The 19,183-nt window shown below is 46.6% G+C and overlaps 1 protein-coding gene across 7 annotated transcripts; it reads left to right on the top strand.

Moving 5' to 3' along the window:
- The first annotated feature begins 151 nt into the window (after nucleotides 1-151).
- ECHDC2 (enoyl-CoA hydratase domain containing 2) lies at nucleotides 152-18,577 on the top strand. Of its 7 annotated transcripts, none has more exons than XM_040470268.1 (10): nucleotides 154-391; nucleotides 5,740-5,807; nucleotides 5,888-5,975; nucleotides 8,880-8,966; nucleotides 9,799-9,891; nucleotides 11,337-11,393; nucleotides 11,641-11,798; nucleotides 15,485-15,535; nucleotides 17,032-17,079; nucleotides 17,958-18,577. In XM_040470268.1, exons 1-10 carry the CDS (start codon nucleotides 259-261, stop codon nucleotides 18,033-18,035), a joined length of 861 nt encoding a protein of 286 aa, XP_040326202.1. In that variant the 5' UTR covers nucleotides 154-258; the 3' UTR covers nucleotides 18,036-18,577. The 7 variants fall into 7 exon arrangements, with proteins under 7 accessions (XP_040326203.1, XP_040326202.1, XP_040326201.1 ...); XM_040470267.1 differs by having other exon boundaries at nucleotides 11,334-11,393; XM_040470265.1 differs by having other exon boundaries at nucleotides 11,334-11,393; nucleotides 11,611-11,798.
- Nucleotides 18,578-19,183: the final 606 nt, after the last annotated feature.

Below are 19,183 nucleotides of genomic sequence, written 5' to 3'. Positions count from 1 at the left end.
TATTATTATCCCTGCTTTAGTGATTAAAACACTGGCACTTAAAGAGGTTGACATCCTTGTCCCAAATCACACAGCGGAGCCGGGCTTTACCTAGCCAGGGCTCCAGGGCTCTGAGAGTCAAGAGGCGAGAAGAACTGCGTTGTGCTCTCCGCCCATAGGTGGAGCAGTTTGCGAAACCTGGGGGCGCCGCTGCAAGCTTTCAGCGAGAGAGGAGGGAGCAGTGGAGGGGCCCTTGGCACCTTCCCAGCCTGCGCCCAGATGCTGCGAGCCCTGACCGGTGCCCTGCGCCTTCCACGCCCCTGGAGACCCCTACAGACCCGCAGCTGCGCCTCCGATGGGGCGGCTGGGGACCCGGAAATCCAAGTGCGCGTCCTGGCAGGTCCAGACCAAGGTAAGTGCGCTGTCGCGGGAGCGCCCAGGGGGAGACGCGACGGGTCCGAGCCGGGCTCCTGGCGCTGCTGCCAGGGCCGAAGCCATGGCCAGAGCGGCCCACTACACGCGGGAACACAGACCAGTAAGGGGAAGGCGGGTCGTTTAAGGATTTGATCCCGAATGTGCGGTTTCCCAGTCAAGGCTCCCCACGCCTTCCTAAGGCCGGGGAAGTGGGTGGCCCCGTCACTAGCCGCCCAGACCCTAGTTGAGGTGGAGCTCTAGGTCAATCTAAGTCCCTTCAGTCCCCCATTCGAAGGCCTGGGGCTGTGACGGAGGGACGGAGACTCGCTCAGCGATAGACCAAGCACCGGCGACCCCCACCCCTCACTGCTTCCACCCCAGTAACTTTAAAAGGCCTGCTGTCCCATCGGCCAAGAGTCCTGGCTAGTTTCCAGAGCGCCGAGGCGGCGGAGCCAATCCGCCTCGCCATGCAGGGACGAAGAGGGAGGAGAGCAGAGGAGGAGCAAAGACCTGGGCAAGTCTCCATGCGCTCTGGCCCTGCTGTGGCTGGCCGTGGCTGGCGGACTTTTACACTCTTTTGAGTCAAAGGAGAAAGTTCGTGCTGGTCCCTGGCAGAGAACTTTTTTTTCCTAAGTAGGCTTCACGTGGAGCCCTAAGCTCAAAGTGGGGCTTGAACTCACCACCCGAGATCAAGACCTGAGCTGAGATCAAGAGTGGGATGCTTAACTTACTGAGCCACCCAGGCAGCCCTCCATTTTCCACTAAGGGCGTTTTGTTTTTTGCTGGGGTGCAAGGGGATGTCAAAGTGCATTCAGTGGCGTGAACACCCCTCAGTCCTCTGCGTGTTACCATAAGGGCAAAGCCATTTTCTTGGCTTTACTTTCTCCCCAGTCCCAACTCTCTCCCTGAGTTTGATGTAGCATAGTTTGTGTTTTAATTTACAGTTTTAAGTACATAGATGGTGTCATACTATAAAACTCGTATTTCTTCCTTTTTTCCCTGGTTGATACTAAGTTTTGAAGAGCTGCTTTGCCATATAAATCTAGTTTCTTGCTCCCTGCTGTTGTATACTGTTCCGTAGAGTGCACCCCCGACATGGACATGAAGGGTCTTCCTGTAGCCATTTGGGATTGTTGGTTCTTTTTTGGTTTTGTTTTTTTAATGTTTATTTATTTTTTAGAGAGAGACAGAGAGAGCAAGGGAGGGGCAGAGAGAGGAGACACAGAACTCAAAGCAGGCTCCATGCTCCGCACTGTCAGTACAGAGCCTGACATGGGGCTCGAACTCACAAACTGTGAGATCATGATCTGAGCTGAAGTCAGACACTTAACCGACTGAGCCACCCAGATGCTTAGGATTGTTGGTTCTTAGAGAATACTCCTTACTCTCATGCTTAGTTCATTGCAAAGCACAACAGCACTTGCTTTGAGATTGTTATAATTATTCTCCCTACTTTACAGATTAAGAAATTGAGGCAAAGGTTAGGCAGTTTGAATCAGATCTGATTTCAAAACCTGTTTTCTCAACTATTAGATCATCACTACTTCTTTAGTATTGACTCAAAAGACAGACTTCTACATCAATTAAAAAAACCAAAAACCAAAAAACTATCATATGTCAAATTAGGGCTCACGTGCAAATACAGAATGTTTTATCCACAAATAACAAGGATTAGCAGATTAAAAGGCTGCCCTTGCCAGAGGGCATATAGAAGGCAGGAGGAAGTCACTGAGGAAGGAAACCACAGAGGAAGGAAACCATGGAGAAACCACGGATGGAGGAGGCAGCCGGAAGAGACTCACAAAGGAGAACACTGCCACCACCCCCTACCTCCATCCCCCCCACCTTCCACCAACCTACAGTGATTTGGGGTCATTTGATATTCATGTTAGAAGCCACAGGTTCTGCTTCCACTTGAGCTGATGGCACCACAACATTGTCACATTTTCTGTTGCCCTTGAAAATGGGATTCCCTTTTTAACCACTCTTGGCTCTTCTTATGGCTCTACCCAACTGCTTAGCTGGGCGTTCAACGTTCTCCACCACAACCTTACCTTTCCATCTTATCTCTTCAGCGCATTGGGTTCATTTCAAACTGTCCCACCTCTGTTTTGTTCACTTGGAGTCTCTTTCCACTCTGCTTATGTAAGTCCTTATGGAATTACACACCCCCTCCTTCCCATTTTCCCACTACTTTCCATGTATCTAAACTTATCTCTCTCATAGGTTGTTAACTCTTAGAGAGTGAGGATTGCTAGGTGGGTCCAGCTACTAGGCACATCCTCTTCTGGGCCTGAATTTCCCCTTCTATATAGTAAGGGGTTGTAAAAAGAGTTGGTCTCTAATACCTTACAGTGGTTCCTGTTGACTTTTTCTGGGGAACAATAATTTTCTGTCCCTTTCAAGGTCTAGTTTCTAGGTAAGAGTAAGAGTGGGGAGGGTATAGTACATACCTATCCTTACTGTGGAGGTCCAGCAAGGGCAATGTTCCCAGAATCAGGGCTTGACTAAAAAGTCAGGGACCATGACTGATTCCTCCCTATTTCTCCAGGACTTGACATGTGATAAGTGCAAATTAAATGAAAGCCAAACATAACCCTGTCTGGCTCCTCATAGCTCCCAGCTTGGAGTTCATTCCTTCTATTAAATCCTAGAGTTTCCCTAGCATCTATGCATTTTTCCTGCTCACTGCTCACTCACAAACTCTGGCTAAGCACTTATGGGCATTATCTCTCTCTTTTTTTAAGACTTTATTTTTAAGTACTCTCTACACCCAAGATTTACAAACAAATTTACAACCCCAAGATCAAGAGTTGCATTCCCTACTGACTGAGCCAGCTAGGTGCCCCAAGGCATTATCTCTTTTAATCCTCATAACAACCTTTTTATTATTAAAAAATAATTTTTTTAATGTTTATTTGTTTTTGAGAAACAGACAGAGTGCAAGTGGGGGGTGGGGGCAGAGAAAGAGGGAGACACAGAATCGGAAGCAGGCTCCAGTCTCTGAGCTGTCAGCGCAGAACCCAACATGGGGTTCAAACCCATGAACTGTGAAATCATGACCTGAGCCGAAGTCAGCTGCTTAAGCAACTGAGCCACCCAGGTGCCCCCCTTTTTATTATTTCTACTTATGGATTAGGAAATTGAAGACCAGAGGGTAAAGCACCTTGCCCAACACCAGTGGAACTAGTATATGACTAAGCTGTGACATGAGCCAAGCACCCCATTTGTATTCTGAAAGAAGGAGATAGAGATGGAGAGAAGAGATAAAGATGAAATATGGGAGAGCATCAGCCAGAAAGGCAAGACAGAATAGGAAAGTGAAGAGGAGAGAAGAACGTCTATCGATCTCAGGATATTGCCTGAGGATAACAAATTACCACAAACTTTATTGCTTAAAATAACACACATGTATTATCTTATAGTTCCTATAGATCAGAAGTCCAGGCACAATGTAGCTGGGTTCTCTACTTCAGGGTTTTACTAGGCCACAATCCAAGAATTGGCCAGGGGTATGGTCTCCTCATAGGCTTGACTAGGGAGAGATCTGCTTCCAAGCTCCTCCCATTGGTAGAAGTCACCTCCTGTGGTTGTAGGACTGAAGTCCTGTTTTCTTCCTGTTGGTCCGGGGGATGTCTCGCAGCTCCTGGGGGCAGCCTATAGTTCTTTGCCACAGGACCCTCTCTATAGGTCCACTAGTTTCACTAGTATGCCCTAGCAAGACAGAGTCTTACATACATTGTAACCTAATTATTGAACGAACATCTCATCTCCTTTGCCATATCATTAAATTTTAATCTTCGAAGTGACATTTTATGAGTTTAGCTGTATTCTGTTGGTTAGAAGCAATTCACAGGGCCCTGCCCACACTCCAGGGAAGGAGATTATTGAGGATATGAAGATGGGGCCTGTCTGCCACAAAGATGTTGGACCTCTAGACTGTTTTCCTCAATCCCTCTGATGTGGTTTCTTTGTATCTACCAGAATTTCCCTTCCCCAGAGTTGCAGCATTTTCTTTCATGGAACGTTAGATCTGGAGAAGACCCTGGGGACATCTGAGTTCTGTGGGACCTCCAGACCTGTTGGGCTCAAAGAACTCTTTGAAGGTTTCTGGGGAGGCTAAGGAAACCAGCCTAGTCTGCATGTTACAGATTTCTGTCCTGAACCACAGTTCTCTAACTCCTGGATGGAAACCCTGTCCCTTGAGCGCTCCAAAACTTTTATTGTCTCTTCTGTGTCTCAGATTAACTCACACTGAGAATGCCATCTTAATAAATACTGCTTATTTCACAGACAAGGCTCAGGACCCTGGGGGAAAATACTAAGGGGTCTTTGAAGGCCAAAGGATAGGTAAATACAGGAGGCGATACAACCAAGAAGGTACGAGAGTATTCGAGCCCTTGCCCAGAACTGGTCTCTCTTCTCTACAACTGGCCCAGATTGTGGGGGTGAGTTGAGGCCAGAGTAGGATGCAATGGCCATATTGGGGATGGGGGGGGGGGGCCATCTTTTGGGTGGTATTAAGGAATTTGGCTTAATTTTGATGAAAAGGGAAAGGGAGGGTCATGGTTGGATTTGGGTTAGAAAGAGGACTCTGACCCAAATGAGGAATGAATGTGGAGTAGGGAGGGGGAGCAAGACCAAAGGCAGGAGGGTCAATTTTGGGTGATCCATGTAGTAAAGAACCCATATAGGTTGCTGGCTGCAAGGAGGGATATTAGCTAAAGTATCTGAGATGTCATTTAAGAGGTTGAACTGGCATTGGAGACTGAGTAAATTCCATGGGTGAGGAAGAGGGGACTTCTGAGTTGATAGACCATTTACTCACAAAGGGAACAGGAGAAAAGATTGATCATTTTTTTTGACCGGTTGGTCAAGACATCAAGTGGGCAACTGTGTATTCACGCTTAGAGCTCCGGGGAGAGTTCTGGGCTAGTCAGATATGCAGAGCAGTTCTGGGTATACAGGAGGCAAGCACACAGGTGGTGTGGAAGGTGGAGAAGGGGCACGTGAGCATGTGAAAGCCCTCCTGACTTGCCCGTGTGTTTGTGTGTATAATAACAGCAGAAGCAGGTAGGAACCAATGCAGTGGTCATTGTTGTCTGTCTCTCCGTGTTGCTCCATGGGGGTTACAAGCCCTTTCACTTCTGTGAGGGAGAAAGAGCAACGGGTTATTCTCTCCATGTTATGGTCAGGGAAACTGAAGCCTGGGTGTCTGTGACTCGCTCTAAGTCACACTGCTCATCAAGGGTAGAGGCCACCAAGAATCCAGGCGGCTGCCTCCAGGCCCCAGCCCAGGAGTGAGCAGGCCAGCTGGCTCACCCAAGGCTGCCCTGTCACCTGCAGGAATCACGGAGATCCTGATGAACAGACCAAGTGCCCGTAATGCCCTGGGGAATGTCTTGGTCCGTGAGGTGAGAAAGGGCAGCACCAGGGTGGGTGGGGGCTGGGCTAGGGCTGGGCTGGGAGATACCTGCAAAGATCTCCTCTGCAGCTTCTGGAAGCTCTGGCCCGGCTGCGGGAGGACCAGCAAGTACGCGTTCTGCTATTCAGAAGTGGAGTGAAGGGTGTGTTCTGTGCAGGTGGGTTTCCTCCCTTGCCTCTACTCCAGGGCTCAGCAGGGTTCCCACCAGCCTATAGGGGGTTGGGGGCGTAGGTCAGCTCTAGCATAGGACTTATTGTTCCCATTTTATAGATGTGAACTCAAATACTCAGAGGTAAAATGCCTTGCCTAGTGTTACACAGCTAGTAAGAGGTAGGATAGAATTCAATTTTAACTTGGCCCCTCTGACCCTCAAATCCTTATTCTTTCTGCTACACCATGCTCTGTTCTGATGCTTCACTGAGGAAACTAAGTGCTGTGACATTGACAAGGTCTGTGGCCAAGAAGGTACTCTGTGCCCCTTTGCCCACCCACAAGATCTCAGTTCCTGTCGCCAAAACTCTCCACTGCCCCTGGACAATTTGGTCCTCACAGTAGGGCAAGCATCACCAACTTCTGTTTCAAAGACACAAAACACTGACTCACATCCCCACAACAAGAAGCAAGTGAGTGAGAGATGCACTGAGCTGAGCTAAGAACCCACTCTGGGGTGATTGGGGAAGGGATAGCAGGAGTCACTGAGGAGGTGAGAAGAGGCCATGGATGGGTAGGATGGGAAGAACATGGAATTTCAAGGTGATATGGCTCAGTCTCTAGGTCTGAGCTGTCGGGATCACAGTGCCCAGTTTGGGGTCTCCCCTGGCACGACAAGTATGCAGAGGGGTCTGCCTGACGCAGCTGCCCTGGATGAGGGCCTCACTCTACCCTGGCTTCCTCCTTCAGCGCTATGCCTGTCTGACCTTCTCTATGAAGGTCCCAGTAGCCCCACTATCCCACCTAAGCACAGGGAAGTGGAGGGGTTGGGGGGATGGCTGCAGGAGGTCTGTCTCTGACTTGTTCTGGAATCCTGGGATAGTTCCTACCCCTCTTTGGCCTCAGTTTCTCCATCTGTCTTTGAGGGGCTGGGACTAATCAAAGACATGCAAGGGCTGTCAGCTCTGAATTCCCATAGTTTCAGATGTGAAGAGAATATATTCACTCCCTACTCCCACCTCAGCCCCCTGCCATCTGGCCTTTGATGACTCTGCCATGGTACTACTCTTACCAAAGTCCTTCCCAACTCCATCCCACTGTATCCTGCACTTGCTTGTCAGTTCTCTCATCTTGACTTTGTAGTCTCCTTGGACCACACTGACCCCTCCTATCAAAAAGTAATATGTTGGGGCACCTGGGTGGCTCAGTCAGTTAAGCGTCCGACTCTTGATTTTGGCTTGGGTTATGATCTCAGGGTTGTGGGATTGAGCCCCACATCGGGCTCTGGGCTGACAGCACAGAGCCTGCTTGGGATTCTCTCTCTCTCTCTCTCTCTCTCTCTCTCTCTCTCTTTCTCTCTCTCTCTCCCCCCCTCCCCCACTCTCATACACTCTCTCTCTCAAAATAAATAAACCTTAAAAAAATCAATATGTCAATTATTTCTCAATAAAACTGGGAAGAAATAATACATTTTTTATGTTTAAATTCGTTTATCTATTTTGAGAGAGCGGGAGAGAGAGAAAGCATGGGGGGGGGAGGAGCAGAGAGAGAAAGAGAGAGAGAGAATCCCAAGCAGGCTCCATACTATCACCGTGGAGCCTGATGTAGGGCTTGAACCTACGAACCGTGAGATCATGACCCGAATGGAAGTCAGATGCCCAACTGACTGAGCCACCCAGGTGCCCCAAGAAATAATACATTTTAAATATTATCATATATATTTTAAATTGTGGTAAATAAATAAATTACACAGTTTACATTTTAACCATTTTTAAGTATAAAATAAAGTGGCACTGAGTGCATTCACATGGCCATGCAACTATCACCACTGTCCAATTCCAGAAATCTTTTATCATCCCAAATTCTGTACCTATTAAGCAATCCCTCTCCATTCCTCCTCCCCCCACCAGCCCCTGATAATCTCTGTTGTACTTTCTATCTCTATGAATTTGCCTATTCTAGATACCTCATACAAGTGGAAACATACATTTGTTCTTTTGTATCTGGCTTTTTTTACTTAGCATAATATCCTCAAGGTTCACCCATAGTGAACATGTCAGAACATGTCAGAACTTCATTCCTTTTTATGGCTGAATCATATTCCATTGTATTTATACTACGTTTTATCTATCTTGATGTGCCCTGGGTTGTTTACACCTTTTGGCTATTGTGAATAGTGCTGCTATGAAAATTGGTATGCAAGTCTCTGTTTGAGTCTTTGCTTTTAAATCTTTTAAGAGTGAAACTGCTGGGTCATATAGTAATTCTACGAATAACTTTTTGAGGAACTGCCCACATGTTTTCCAGAGCAGCTGCATCATTTCACATTCCCACCAGCAATGCACTAGCGTTCTCCACATCCATGCCAACACTTACTTTCTATTTCTGTGGTTTTTTTATAATAACCATCCTAAACGGTGTGAAGTTGGTTTCTCATTGTGGATTCAATTTGCATTTCTCTAATGACTAATGATGTTGAACATCTTTTCTTGCTTGCGTTTATTGCCCATCTGTATATATCTTCTTTGAAGAAATGTCTATTTGAGCCCTTTGTCCTTTGTGGTTTTGGTTGGTGAGTTCTAAGAGTTCCTTAGGTATCCTAGATATTAATACCTTATCAGATATGTAATTTGCTAGTATATTCTTCATTCCATGGGGTGTCTTTTCACTCTCTTGATAGTGTCCTTCGATGCACAAAAGTTTTTAATTCTAATGAAGTCCAACTGACCTTTTTGTTGTTGCACCTGTCCTTTTTTGACACACCGGGGGGGGGGCGCCCGGCCCGCCCGGGGGGCGGGGCCCGTGCCTCCCTCTCTGCCTCTCAAGTCACCTTTGCTGGGTCCTTTAACAACCTGGGATTCAGTAATAGGTCATTTCCCAAGGGCTGTCACCACCCCCTCACTATCTGCAGGTGCAGACCTGAAGGAGCGGGAGCAGATGAGTGAGGCGGAAGTGGGGATCTTTGTCCAGCGGCTCCGAGGCCTGATGAATGAGATTGGTGAGGGTCTTGGAGTGGGTTGGAGGAGGGCGTTCAGGGACCCTGCTGATCCCAGCCCCACCACACCTACCATCCTCCACTCTAAAGAGAGGACAGTTTCTGTTGTGAGCTCTGTGAAGACAGATGACTCTCCCAGGAGGAAGGGCACAAAGAATTCTACAAGGTGGAAAGGGACAAGAGAGTTCAGAGGGCATTTCTCCCGGAGGGAGCTCTGGTGCTTAGCCTTTGTGTCCTGCTAGTTCTGACCTCCCCACCTCTCTACCCTCAGGGTTCAAGCCCAGCTATTCCAGTAGAGTCAGATTTCAGGCTGCAGGCCTTCAGGCTTTGATAACTACTGCTCTTTTTGCCTGGAATATCCCTCCTTGGCCACCTCAACTTTTTACTCATTCTTTAAAACCACCAGGAAGCCTTCCCTGACTGGTTCTCCAAGATTTCTTTATCAGAGCACTGATTACCATGGGTCATCATTGCCTGTTTACAGATCTGCCTTCCCCGTATCTATTCAATTCTATGTTTTCAGCACCCAGCATGGGGCTTGGCACACAGAACTTGGAGGAAGTGCAGAAAGGCTGGTCTGGGGATGCCAACAGGAGAGTGGGCCTGAGCACGGATCATTCAGCCCATCTCCCCACCCCAGTAGCCCAGCTAATTTCCCAACTTTCCCCAATAGAAAAACCAACTTCTAAGATAACCTGGCTGAGGTACCAGGTAAGGTTCCAAACCTGGGACCCATGAGGCCCTCTGTCCCAACCAGCTAGCCCCTTTCCAACCTTGAGTCCCTGTTCTGGTTCTGCTAGGGCCTCTCAGGCTGAGCCCTTCTTCATCTCCACAGCAGCCTTCCCGGCACCCACTATTGCGGCTATGGACGGGTTTGCCTTGGGTGGAGGCCTGGAACTTGCCCTGGCCTGTGATCTCCGAGTAGCAGGTACTGGGCAGAAGAAGAGGTGGGACAGGGTGAGGAGGGAAGTAAAGCAGGGTAAGTCTGGAGATTCTGCACTTAGCCACTGCTCTGAGCTTTCCAATCAACAGCAAAACTAAATGTAACGTGAGGGATACAGAGCAAGTTTGGGGGGAAGCTGGTTTCCCTCCTGGCCCAGCCACTGACTGCTGTAGTACCTTTTACTCTTCAGAACCAGCCTCCTTCACCTCAGGAATGCTTCTACCAACCCCACAGCAGTTGGCGAGAGGACAATCAACAAAAACGCAGGGAGGGGAGACTGAGGAAAAGATTAATTGTTCAACTTTCTGGTTCTATGCAAGCCACATTTATTTGTCATGTTTTGCACAAAGAACCATGGAGGCAGTTTGTCACCAGCCAGCCCAGTTAATCACAAACATGCCTGGGCAGAAACACTGCCCTCCGGTTCACTGGTACCAGGCAAGGGTTGCAATACGTGTTCAGAGCGGCTGAGTTTGAAGAGTGGAGGGAGGGGATGAAAAAGATGATTGCCTTTAACCTTACAGACTTGCAGGTTAGTGTGCCCTTCTTGGCGGCAGAAAGTCTGAGTGCTATCTGGTGCTACTCTCTTCCTCTCACTGCTTTTTCCTGCCACTCCAGGTAGAACATTTAGAAATGTGTAACTGCAGGCACAGAGGTAGCATCTACATGATGCATATCAGAGAAGGTATCAAATTACCAAGTCAGATCATAGCTCCAACTCTGTTTCTCATGTGCCCATGTTTAGGGCAACTAACTTGCAGGGTTTGGGTAGATGGCAGAGAGTGACTATAAAACCCCATAGGCAGGAGTATTGGCCATTCCCTGCTGCCAGACTGCATGGTTCAGATGGTCTGTGAGGGAATTCAGGAGAAGCCTGTGGGGTGGGACACACAAGGGAGCTCCTTAGAGAAGTAGAACTCAAAAGGAGAAGTGGACTGAAACATGGGAATTTTCAGGCTGATGAAAAGCTGGGAGGAATAACTGTGGTGTGAGCATGAGTCGTGATACTATAGGCCAGGCCAGAGCTAAGGGTCCATGAGACAGAGAATCCATTAACCCACAAATAGGCACTGGGTACCTCCCAAGAACCCCTTCCTTGTTACAAGCACCAGTACCTCGTTTGATCCTAAGCAGCTCTCTGACGATGGCAGAAGAGTAACCATATTTTTTCCACCTATGAATGAGGCTCAGAAAGGGTGAGATTTGCTTGGATGCATACCTCCACCACCGGAGGAGGCAGGATGAGGGCCTAGGCCTCCTGACTTCTATGTTAGGGCTCTTGCCAAGGCAGAGTCTGGGGAGGTCTGCTGCGGCCAGCCCATGACAGAAGTGGTTGGCTGGAGGGGTGAGCCTAGGGGCAGAAGACTCTCCTCCCTGGGGATTGGCACTGCAGGACAGCATGGGTGCTTCACTCTGTTCTGTTTAAGCAGCTTCCTCGGCTGTCATGGGGCTGATTGAGACCACCCGAGGGCTCCTCCCAGGAGCAGGTAACTGTACCCACAGCACCCATCCTTCTCTATTTACCCATTCCCACTCTATCCGAGCTACTCCCCTGCTTCCATCCTTTGCCTTATGTTCTGGGCTCTGCCCTTCCATCCTAACTCAGAATCTGTTCCTCTGAGAAGTCTTGGCTGACTCCCAGATTGGGCTCCTCTGGGCTCCCACTTCCTATGTCGATTTACCACCCGCACTCCATCCTGGCAGGAGGGACTCAGAGGCTGCCTCGATGTCTAGGGGTGGCCCTGGCAAAGGAGCTCATCTTCACAGGCCGAAGACTGAGTGGTGCACAGGCTCAAGCCCTGGGGTTGGTGAACCACACTGTTTCCCAGAATGAGGAGGGCAATGCTGCCTACCACCGGGCAAGAGCGCTGGCCCAGGAGATCCTGCCCCAGGTGAGGTAGCAGCCTAGCACAGGAGAGCCTGTGCCACGGGAGGGGGTATGTGTACACCCGTGGGGAGGCGAGGGGGTGCGTCCTGTGAGGACACACAAGATTCACTTAACTGGACTTAAATTTAATTAAAAATTTAGTTTCTCAGTTACACTTCCGCCACGTCAAATGTTAATAGCTACGTGTGGTTAGTGGCTACTAGATCAGACAGTACTGCAATAAAATGTCCCCAAAACTATAAAGCAAGATTCTAAAGCAGATAAAGAACTACAAGCTTATCTTTCCCAACAAACTGCACAGAGAAATTCCCATGTATCATGTAGGACATGTGTTACGACCCCAGCTAGGTGTAATCCTACCTGCTTCCAGGCCCAAAGCCTTTAGCAGGGCAGCCAGAATCTGGCTGATGGGGTCTCCAAGGACTGGAGAGCCTCTCACTGCTGGCTTCTCACTTCTCACTGCTGGGCCCTGGAGGAAGGTCCCAAGTTTCCGTATGAAAGCAGCTTGAAATGGAGCTAGGTTTTATAATGACTTAGCCCATATGGAACGCTTCCTGTCCATCAGACACAATCCCAGGTATTTTAAGAGTTTCTCAATCACTAGTACAATCCAGCCAAGTTGATTATCCCTGTTGTATTTGTAATACAACAGACCCAGAAAGGTTAAGTGACTTGCTCATCAAGGTCACAAAAAGTGATTGCAATACCAGAAAAAAAGACAATACTGGCATTTGGGCTTTTATTTTGTATACTACAAAATACAATATAAAAACTGGTATTCTTAAGAGTGCAGAATACATACAAAATTTTTAAAACTTAAATACTTAATGCATTTCCAACACAAAAAATTTGCATTTATAAAACAGATAAGCTTACAAAACTGTTAACCATATATTATCATTTTAATATTAACAGAAAAAAGTATATGAATTAATCACGAAAATAAGTATTTTATTTTGGAAAAAATACTTTGTCTCTCTTAAATTTAAATAATCCTCCCTCATAACTTTCAGGTGTTCTTTGAGGGCAAGGACTGTAACTTTAAAAATTAATAGTGAGTTGGTTTAAAAGAAAGAATTTGTTTTGTCTTTATTTCTTTTTCTTTTCTTCATCACATACAAATGGAGCCTGATGATGTTACTTGGGCCATTCTAATGCTACCAGGTTTCTATTACACTTGAGCAAAAGTCTGAACTAACACAAAAAACTCAAGGTAGTGCGTGGCTCACTGCACTAGCAAGACTTGTGGACTGTAGGGTTGTCTTTTTGCATAAACTGAATAACTGGGTCTTTGAGCTTCATCTCAAGAGGATTCAGATTTCAGATTTTTGAATATACTGAAACAATGGTCTCCTACTAATATAATTACTTATATTTCATTACTTAAAAATAGCTTTGTATACCAAGGCACCAGCTTACCAAAAATTAGTTCCACATTCACTAATCCCAATCTTCAACTTCTAGGAGAGTTATTGGGTGCCCAGAATGAGAGGGTTCCCGAATAGGATGAGTGTAAGGATGGTGTGATAGACTGCTGCTCTCTAGTGGATAAACCACCAAGACTAGGGAGTCAAATGGTATCCATACACTCAGGGAAAAAAATTACATTTTCAACACACACACAACACACATTGTATCTATACAGTTTTTACTTTTCTTTGGTGAGAAATCAGTTTATTAGGTAGTTACCTAAATAATAATGCATATTCATGACAAGCAAATCAAATAGAAGAATAAGGGCATAAAGTAAAAAATCACAAGTAGGGTGACCCAGCTGACCTTGTCTCCGTAGGGCTGTCTCAGTTAAAAGTGAAAGTCCCATATCTTGATAATCCTTCAGTCACTGGCAAACCAAGCCCTCACCAGAGATGATCACTGTTAACAATTTACATACTCTTCCAAAAATTTTCATTGTATATATAGGAATACATATTATGCACATACACTCACATATCTAAAGAACTCTGAATTCCTTTTAGGACGGTTTGGGAGACAAGAAGCACACTTGCAGAGGCTAATATAGTTCTAACAGACATATAAAAAACATGAAATTAAAATATGAATAGTAAAGAATTCAAACAATATGGAAATATATAAAACAAAAAGTGAAGTTGTCCATTCTCCTGACCCTCTGGAGAGATCAAAGGCACGTCATGCCAACAACTTTTACACAAATGAGATAAGAATGTACATACTAGTATAGCCCTTGATTTTTTTTACCCAATATTTTGGAGTTTCCCATTTCAGCATATACTTATCAACCTCATTCTTTTAAAACAACTGCACGCTTTTTCATTCATGGTCCAGATGTGCCATCATTACTCAACTAGTACTCTAATGATGAACATTTTATGTTGCTTTTTGCTACCAAAATGGCTGGAGTGCATAACTGAACATCTTTGTGTACTTCTAGAAGTGCATCTGTAAGGTGGATTCCTACATGAAATTAAAACATCAAAGGGTATGTGCATCCACCTAACATCTTGCCCTTAGAAGCATGGTACCAATTCACTCCATCAATAATGTATGCAAATACCTATTTCCTGAATCTCAGCAAACAGTGGGCATCACCAACATCTTACTACTTACCTAGTTTAGGGGAAAGGGGGCACCTCAGATTTTTAAGCTGCATTTCTTTAACAGTATAACTGAATAACCCTTGTGTTCATATTTCCTTTTCTGTGAACTACCTTTTCATACCCTTGTGAATATTCGTAAAAAAATTATACCAGCTCTTTGTAAATCAAGGACATTTGCCTGTCAGAAACATCACAAATACATCTTCCCAGCTTTTCACTTTTGCCTTTTATTCATGGTATTTTCCCCCAATATGAAGTCATTTGTGTTTATGTGGCTAGCCTTTTCACTTATGGCCTCTACGTTAACAGACTTTACAAATCTTTTTCTGATAAAGTTGTACTTACAAAAACTTCAAATAATTTATATGATCAATATAGGGAGTAAACACATTTTTTGCCTAAAGTGAGGCCGGGGATGGACTGCCAGGCCTGCGGTGGCACAAGTTAATCGGAAGCAAGACCAGTGAACTGCAGGTTGCTGCTCTGATACACCTGCTTCCAGTGGCTGTGTAAACTGCCCCTTGGGATTTCAACTCAGGCCTGTCAGACCCCAAAGCCCAAGTTCCTAATCTTGACCTTTTTTTCACCCTGCTGGAGTGAAACCTGCTTGCAGTAGAGGCTTGCATTTGCCGAGATGAGTAGGGGAACAGAGCAGCAGTGAGAAAGGTGACTGGGAATCAAATCCAAGCTTCACCACTCTAGACAAACAGGACCAACTGCTTCACCTCCCTGAACCTCAAAGATGGCACCACGCTTGAAGAGTGGGTGGCACCTTTAGGCAAGTCTGTAGGTGGGAAAACACTTTGTAAACTATCGTATGTTATACACACTGGGGGGATAGGTTAAATGGCAAGAACCCCAGATACACTTGGGAGGCTCAGGGATCAGTCAGGCTTCCTTCATTATAGATAGAGAGTATCAACTGAGAAGTAGAAAGTACTAACACTAACAAAATGTAACAGAACAGCTGGAACTTGACCCAGACCTGTCTCCCTGTCCATGACTCTTCCCCCCGCCCATGAAGATAGGTCCCTCTCTTTATTCCAACCCTCCCCCTCAACTATCAGCATTGATCCCCTCAACTAAGACTTTTTCCTTTTCTTTTCCCTAGGCACCCATTGCTGTGCGGCTGGGCAAAGTAGCCATTGACAGAGGAATGGATGTAAGCAGGTTCTGGGTCCACTGAAGTCAGTGGGATTGCTGGGAAACAGTGCTTTCATGGCTCATGCAGACTGAGAGCACAGCTAGAAACAACTCAGGAACCAGACTTTTCTAACAAACACGGAGTCTGACCTCTCTCTGTGCCTTAGTTTCCCACCCACAAAATGGAAAATTTGGCCAGGTGATATTCCAAATTACATTTTATCCTCATCTCTTTCTCTTGGAGAGAAAGTAATTTGAGTAAAAGGGTAAATGACTTACCTAGGATCACAGAACAAGTGTAATAAGAATGCAAGTCTGTATGGCTCCCAGTCCATGTTCTTGGGTTTATGCTGGTGGTCAGTAAGGTGGCCTCAAGGATAGGGCTCAGGGTGGTGCCTTGGAAGCTACTAATCCATCCTCAGACATCAACTTACTCATCAACTCATCCATTACACACTGAATCTAGACCTGAGCTGAGAACTGGGACACAGAGAGAAGTCAAATATGGTCACTCCCCTAAGGTAGGGAAACAGGACAGATACAGACACAATCACTAGTACAAGGCAGGGGTACCTGGCTGCCTCAGTCACTAAAGTATGCAACTCTTGATCTTAGGGTCAGGAGTTTGAGCCCCATGATGGGTGTAGAGATTACTAAAAAAAGGCAGGGGTGGGTACCAAGCAGACACAGCTACTGCTGGGTATTGCTGGGTTAGGGAATGTTTTGTAAGGTTGGGCCTTGGGTTGGATGAGGGTTCAAAAAAATGGGAAAAGTATGAGCAAAAGCATAGACGTGTATAAACAAGTAACTTGACTGGGAGTAAGGGGTGAATGAGACTATACAGCACGTTAAGTTAGGGGCACAGGCATTCTGATGCTGGACTGTCTGGATTCAAAGACCTGCTTCTCCATATATAGTTGTGACCTTCACCTTTCTATGCCTGATTTCTCAGCTGTATAGTAGGGATAATAACCCTTGCTGTGAAAAGTAAACGAGTTTATACACACATGGTATTTCTCTTAGAATGGTGCCCATAAGTGGGAGCAACAGTAAGCACTGGGCAGTAGAGACTAGAAAGCTGCCAGGGGCCCGGCCATAAACCCCAGGGCCTTACTCCTCAGGACAACAGAAAGCCTGTGAAGTTCACTTACCAGGAGTGACAGGAGGTGTGGAGAGGCAGCCAGATGGGAAGGAAGGAACACTGGCTATGTACAGCTTCCATACACCCTCCTCAGCTCCCCAGGCCAAGTGCAATCCTCCCCAGTTCTCACAGCCCCGCCTTGTCCCAAACACTGTTTTATCACTGCTACAAATGGTGTTCCCTCTCCAGGTAGGGAATTCCTTATCATATTCATCTCTGTTCCTATGGACTAGCATATAGTAAGCCTCAGTAATTCTTTGCTGGAGGAATCCATGAACACTAGGAAATGGTGTAGGCAGTAAGGTGGGCTGGCACCCCAAGCAGACAGAGGGGAAGAAGGTCAGGCTGATCCAGGCACCACTTCTTTCTCACAGGTGGACATCGCATCAGGGATGGCCATTGAAGGGATATGCTATGCCCAGGTACGTGACCGCTGTCCGTTGGTACATACTTGCAAGCAGAGGGCAGGCCAGAGTGGGGAGACTTGTGTAATACATAACCAATTTAGTAGGCCCCTCCCACCCTGAAGAGTTAAACTCTGTGCCACTCCCTCTCACAATTAGCGTGGGATGGTCCTAGGGAAACCACACTGGTCCCTGGTACTGTGTCCTCAGCCATCTAATGGTGGCTCATACTGCCCCACTTAGTGCACAGAGAGTCACAAAGCACACAGGTAGAGGTAAGTGGCAAAGAGCCACTTCTTTTGTCTCTGTACCAGTGGCTGCTGTAGAGACCAGGATGGCCTTGCAATGTCAAGGCCTTGGTTATAGCCTGCGGGCTGTGTGTGTGTTCAATTGTGGAGGATTGGGGGAGGATGGTTACCTAAGGCTGACTTATTTAGCCCTTGACTCCTGGGTAAGTCAAAAATGCTAATATCCAGGTTAACAAATATCCAAAATACTCCTAAACAAGGGGTCTGGGGACTTGTAGAACCTGGTGCAAACTGGCTACACACTAGGATTCAAAGCCAGATTTCTTACTGTAAAACTTAATCATTCTTTACCGATCAGCCTCGTATTGGACTCCTGCAGACTATCAGCTCCCTGGAAGCATGTAAGCAGTGTGCAAGAGGCTAATGTGACAGGTCACAGATGCTAGAGAGGTGGCCTAACTTCCCCAGGTGATCAAGGAGTCAGGCCCACACCTTTGCCTGGCCCATCATCAGAGTTCAGAAACAATGAAAAGACTTGGACTTTGACCTTGCCATGGGCTGGACAAGCTTAAGCAAGTCTTTATTGGCCTCTGGCCCTGTTGTGCCCCCCACCCCACCCCAAATTAATACTCTGTATTGTTGTTTCAGAACATCCCCACCCAGGACCGGCTAGAGGGCATGGCAGCCTTCAGGGAGAAGCGGCCCCCCAGATTTGTTGGCAAATGACTCCCATTTAAGTATGGGAGATGCAAGCCATCAAGGGCAAGATCCACAAGGACAATGATAGATATAAAACAACTGGCATGGTGTCTGATACCAAGGTACTGACCATGCCACTGACTGCTACCTTCATTATTCCTTATCCTGGGGCTAGATGACCACTGGGGTCAAGTTAGCTTTGGAGAATATCTGTCTCTCCCTATTTAAATGGTAAACTAAGGATTAAAATAGACTACTCTGGGTCTTTATATTATTGACTCTCAGGCCTGGCCTGACCTCTGCCACTCAATTATCGGGTGCTCACCAGAGACAGCAAAAGGTTGTAAGAACCCTCCAGTTTCTTCCTCCATACAATAGGGATAATATGGATGGAAACCCTGGTCATGGTAGAACAGGCATCAGGAATCAGACTGCAGATCCCAGCTCTCCTAGTTATTCATTGTGTGCCTCAGCTTCTTCAGCTGCAAAATGAAACTGTTAAAAACAAAAAAGCCTATGCCTCATGTTCAATAAATGTGAGTTATTATTACTGTACAATGCTCGTGAGAACCGAATGAAATCATCACTGTGAAAACTTTTTGTAAACTATAGGGTGGCAGGCAATCTTTGATGGCTGCAGTACACAGTGCTCTCAGGAGCACTGAGAAGGGAGCAGGTTAAGTCTGAAGGAGAGAATGGAGGGTCAGGAAATGGTCAGGTAACACTGGAGTGAAGCCGCAACGTTCAATAGGCATTTGAGGCAAAGAAAGGAAGGGTAAGGGAAACAGCATGAGGGAAAGTGAGCAAGAGGATGACACACTTAGAAATGATGGTGGCTGATAAACACATATGCACACTAAGCCTCATAGCCCTGCTCCTGTACCAAGGTAGGAAAAGAGAAGGCTGCATCTTAAGCTGTGGCCTTATGATCATTCTTTAACTCATCTCAGCTTCCCCAGCTTAGGGCTGGTCTAGACATACTAAGCCAAGGGCATGGATACATACCAGTAACATTGTCGATGTGCTGCTAAATACAAGTGTGCCCAAGCCTGTGCTCATTTCCTGGAAGGAATAGTAACAGAGCCCAGGCCTTAGAATCAGAAAGAACCACATTAGCTGGAGCCACGCATTCCTTGTAACTACTCAGTAAAGTAACAATGTTACTTAACCTCCTT

Source organism: Herpailurus yagouaroundi, unplaced genomic scaffold (genome assembly GCF_014898765.1).
Source record: "Herpailurus yagouaroundi ecotype Mexico unplaced genomic scaffold, PumYag 77, whole genome shotgun sequence".
Taxonomy (NCBI): Eukaryota; Metazoa; Chordata; class Mammalia; order Carnivora; family Felidae; genus Herpailurus; species Herpailurus yagouaroundi.
The sequence above is the reverse complement of the archived record's forward strand: the minus strand, read 5'-3'. Positions and strand labels throughout refer to the sequence as shown.

Excerpts from the sequence above, each read along its gene's own strand:
- ECHDC2 (XM_040470265.1), top strand. The coding sequence starts at position 259 with ATGCTGCGAGCCCTGACCGGTGCCCTGCGCCTTCCACGCCCCTGGAGA. Across the intron at positions 5,976-8,879 it reads GAAGGGTGTGTTCTGTGCAG|GTGCAGACCTGAAGGAGCGG; the intron begins GTGGGTTTCCTC and ends CACTATCTGCAG. Across the intron at positions 11,799-15,484 it reads CCCAGGAGATCCTGCCCCAG|GCACCCATTGCTGTGCGGCT; the intron begins GTGAGGTAGCAG and ends TCTTTTCCCTAG.